Genomic DNA, 4,556 nt, shown 5'->3' on the forward strand with positions numbered 1-4,556 from the left:
TGTAAGGATTGGACACGAGAAGCATTCGAAGGTTTAGTGGAGCCCCAAAGCTGAACTGCATATGTCCGGATAGGCCTCATTATTGTCATGTAGATCAGTCTTTTGTAATGAGTTGGAAGTTTAGGCCGTTTGTCTAGTAAGTGCTGTAATAGTCGGAATCGACGTGCAGTTTCCTTTCTTCTCAGTCTTATGTGAGGACTCCAAGTTAGTCGTTTGTTCAGATGAAGTCCAAGATAGCAGACCTGTTCCACAGGGGTAAGAGCAACATTATTGAATTATACTGTAGGGCAGTCGGCAGGTTTACGACGAAGAGTAAAGGTGATTTGTTGGGATTTATTTTTATCCTCCAATTTCGGCACTTTTGCACTCCTCCAAATTCTTCTAGGATTATGATATGGGAGCGGAGAGTTTGGGATGCAATCAAAGGGTTATTATTAACTGCGAGCACACATGTGGCATCAGCATACGTGGTAAGGATTGGTTGGGATGTCAGCTGTATAGGCTGTGTAGAGGATGTGACCAAGGATACTATCTTGAGGAAATTAATGGTTTAATTATTATTTGAGTCCTTATGACTGCATTCGGACTATCTTCCTTTCATATGTTATTCACGATCATTCTGTTCCTTCATTTAGTTTTGGAACGGTAAAATTATTCAGCGATACATTATAGTTATACAAAACTAAAATATTATAAAAACTTAAGACGAGAAAATAGAGAGATAATGACTTTCAATAATATTCAGAATGTTGAATGTTTTTTCTCATATGGGTCTCTGATGCTTACAAATTTGTAATTACTAACGGGTGTTTCGATCTCTATGAATATTTTAAGAAAAACTGCTTATTGTTTTGTTGTTAAGATTTATGAAGCATTACAAATTATTTATCAGCTGAATATTAAAGTAGCTTAAATTCTAGATTGAAGAATGATTGTTCTAAAAAAACAAAACAATAAAACCATTGTTGTAAAATCTCATAGCAATAAACAACACGTGTTCGAACACACATGTATGTTTATGTATTTAAAAATCTATATATAGTTCCACAAAAACTATTATATAATGACATTAGGAAAATCCCTAATGTCAATAAAATCTAAAATGAACAAATAAAAAAAAAAATTCTCAAAGGTTCTTAACCATGTTTGCTTTAATAAGCACTGGGATTGGTAAATTGATAAGGTATGCTAAAATTAAAATGATTCATTAAACTACTATTTGATTAATGATTGATTAAATTCAGGAATGGAAGGGTTACATCCTGTGGTGCTCAAACTAACAAACAGGAAACTACTTTTGGGAAAGATATTTTTAATCTTCTCGTGGACGGCAGATATAATAAGAAAGTCAATATAAAAAGAAACTATACCAGGTAACCTATCTCCATATTTATTTAATTTCTTATTACGAATGGAGAATAAAAAAGGGTTGAATGTTTTGGGGAGTAATGCAATATTTATTAATTAATATGTCGAAATGGTTTAATTTAATTAATTAGTTCTAACTCCAATTGGAGATGAGAGGTATTCTCACCAGGCCACGACAAAACGTATTCAGAAATACGGCATAAGGTAGCTGGTTAGTGAATGAATCGACAGGATGAGTTTTACGGTAACTAGCTGTATATCCTAGCAAGATGGAAACTTCACTCTGCAGGGAACCAGTCTATTGGTCGTGAATGGGATGGCAAATCCTACAGGAAGGAAACGAACTCTTTAGGGGAACTAGCCTACAGTCGTGAAGGGGATAGTACAAGAACTAGTCGTAGGTCCTTACGAAAGGAATAAAATGTTTAGGAAAGAAGAAAATACAGAGAAGACGTAGTGAAATAAAAGTCCAATATACATTCCCAAAAATTGCACTAGAATGTATTGATCATTGATACACAATGTATATTAGGGGTATTCATGATGTGTTAAATGTTTCACCATGTTAAATGTTATAACTATAAGATTGTGAGCAGCCCTCGTTAAATGTATAAGAGCCCCTAGCGGATTTTCTCAGCAACTTGTTGTATTAGCCTTTATGTTTATAACCTTCCTTCCAGACCCTCATGTTATTGTTTACTTCAGTTTTGATTTAAGTAATTAATTACAACATGCCTAGAGTGAGTGAAAAGTGGAATTTGTGTGAAAGTTTAGCTTATGAAATGAAATGAAAAAATAACTTTATTCTGGGGCATATGTCCCCTAAGAATAATTACATGGTTCATATAGTGAGATTTTTATCTGGCGAGCGTTTACAAATTTTCAGATAGTAGAATGAAATTACATTGTTTTTTTTACTGTTTTTTTTCTCAAATGTATCATTAAAATTATCCATTCTGGTTTAATAACAGGGATATGAAAACCACAAACACACGAAAGAACTGAGCTATCACAACAACAAAAAATGGCGGCGATCTCAACTGGTCTATTGTGTGACGTCATTATCCATTTAACAGACCAAGTAACAGTCTCTCAGCCATGTTAAATGTTATTTCGTTTTACCACGGTAAAAGAAGGCAATTTTTTTCGATTTAACATGAGTTTTTCCATTTAACACGCTTTAACATGTTAAACCAAAGATCATGAATACCCCTATTGTTATTCACTGCCTCCTAAGGAGGTAGCTCCTTGAAGGGAAAACTCACACATTGGTTTAACAAGTTGCTCCATCTCTCTGGTGGTATTAAACGCGATCGAGCGATGGTACGTGTAAGAGGTTAGCTTTTAGTATTAAATACTACTTTCATGAATATTACAATTATATGGTTGTTATATGTGTGATATTAAAATATATATAAGAAATAATATATATATATCGAAATACGATGTTTGTGCGGTGATAGTTTTTCACGTTTTAGCTGGTATATTGTTCGCTACAAATGGCTTGGGCATATGGTTAAGTATATTCTGGAAACGTTTGTAGCCAAGTCTAATATTGTGGATGTACACAAGCCTTGATAACCAAAGAAAAAAACTTGTTTATTGTTCAATGGTTTAAAAATAATCACGTCTTTAAAAACTTTCAATGAACTTGGAGAAGTTTCAAATATAAATTTTGAGGAATTTCCTTACGATTTTCTTGCGAGTGTGGAGGACGAGATATTTCAATTATGTTCGCTAAGAAGGTCCGATTTGCAGCTCTCTTGATTAAGTGAATAATTGATGAGCATTCGTCCTTTTTGAAAGAACAGTTTTGCATCACTTCTCGTGACAATCACTGAAATCACATAGGTCAAAATTGCACCCTGAACAAGTCCACCCGATCCCCAAACCATTCTGTTTGTCCTATTTCTGTCCTTTTGGTATTATTTTGTTATTTGGTATTTGCTATTTAGTGTTGATGGGTATTCATTCCTCTATTCTCTCTCAGTCCGCTGGTGTTCCTCAAGGTAGTATCCTTGGTCCCATCCTCTATACCGTCTATACAGCTGACATTCCAACCAATCCTAACACTATCCTCACCACGTATGCCGATGACATGTGTGCTCGCTGTTAATATTAACCCATTAATTGTATCTCAAAATCTCCGATCCCATATTTACAGCCCTCGAAGAATGGTGTCGTAATTGGAGGATTAAGATAAATTCCAACAAATCCCATCAAATCACCTTTACCCTTCGTCGTAAACCTACTAACTGCCCTACAGTTTCATTTAATGATGTTACTCTTACCGTTACTATTATGTAAATTTGTTTTTTTATGTCTTTTAAAAAAATCTAATTTAGTTTTATCCTTCGTCTTGCCCTACAGTATCTTTTAATAACACCCCTCTCATTCCTGTCGAACAGATCCGCTACCTTGGACAAACGATTAACCTGGAATTCTCACAGAAGACTGAAAAGACAGGAAACTGCACGTAGATTTCGACTATTACAGCACGTACTAGCCAAACGGTCTAAGTTTCCAACACATTTCAAAAGACTGATCTACATGACTATAATAAGGCCCATCTGGACATATGGAGTTGAGCTTTGGGGCTACACTAAACCTTCGAATTCCTCTCGTATTCAATCCTTACAATGGAAAATCCTTAATGTTCCTTATTTTAAGCTCATATTTCCTTCCCTAATTGGAGGGCATAATGACTTTAATCCTTTACATTGTATAACAAAACCATCTCTTTTGTATTTCTATTAATATTAAGTTATAAAAAAATATTATAAATAATAAAATCTTTCTCTTTGATATTGACCTTTGTTATTATATATGTTCAGCGTGCCATGTATAAAATACATGGATGTTAATTGCAAAATCGCATTGATCACCGGCGGAACGTGTGGCATCGGACTAGCCATCGCCGACTCCCTATTGGCTGCTGGACTCCAAGTAAGTCATTTTTCGAAGAATAATTTGATTATATTTTTGAGAGACTAAAGAGTAAGGCATAAAAATTGTGATTGTTTTCTATCAAGACATTAAAGGATAGTTCTTTTTTTATGCCTTACTCCCTAAAGTCATGATCAGGGATAGGATCTTTATGTGCTAAAAAATCCAAAATATGTTCATAAATATGTGCTAATGAATTGTCAAATATTTAAAAAAATATGTAAATAATATATATTTATAAA

At 34.2% G+C, this 4,556-nt stretch overlaps 1 protein-coding gene across 1 annotated transcript in view; it reads left to right on the forward strand.

Moving 5' to 3' along the window:
- Positions 1–992: 992 nt before the first annotated feature.
- LOC106678439 (15-hydroxyprostaglandin dehydrogenase [NAD(+)]) overlaps positions 993–4,556 on the forward strand; it is a gene marked incomplete at its 3' end in the record, with an annotated part of 22,065 nt that continues 18,501 nt past the window's right edge. The window contains 3 exon segments of the mRNA XM_014416932.2: positions 993–1,183; positions 1,245–1,373; positions 4,203–4,314. Of these exon segments, the coding sequence (XP_014272418.1) occupies positions 1,143–1,183; positions 1,245–1,373; positions 4,203–4,314 (282 nt within the window). The 5' untranslated portion in view covers positions 993–1,142.

This window comes from Halyomorpha halys, unplaced genomic scaffold (genome assembly GCF_000696795.3).
Source record: "Halyomorpha halys isolate HHAL.00 unplaced genomic scaffold, Hhal_1.1 Scaffold143.1, whole genome shotgun sequence".
NCBI classification, from domain to species: domain Eukaryota; kingdom Metazoa; phylum Arthropoda; class Insecta; order Hemiptera; family Pentatomidae; genus Halyomorpha; species Halyomorpha halys.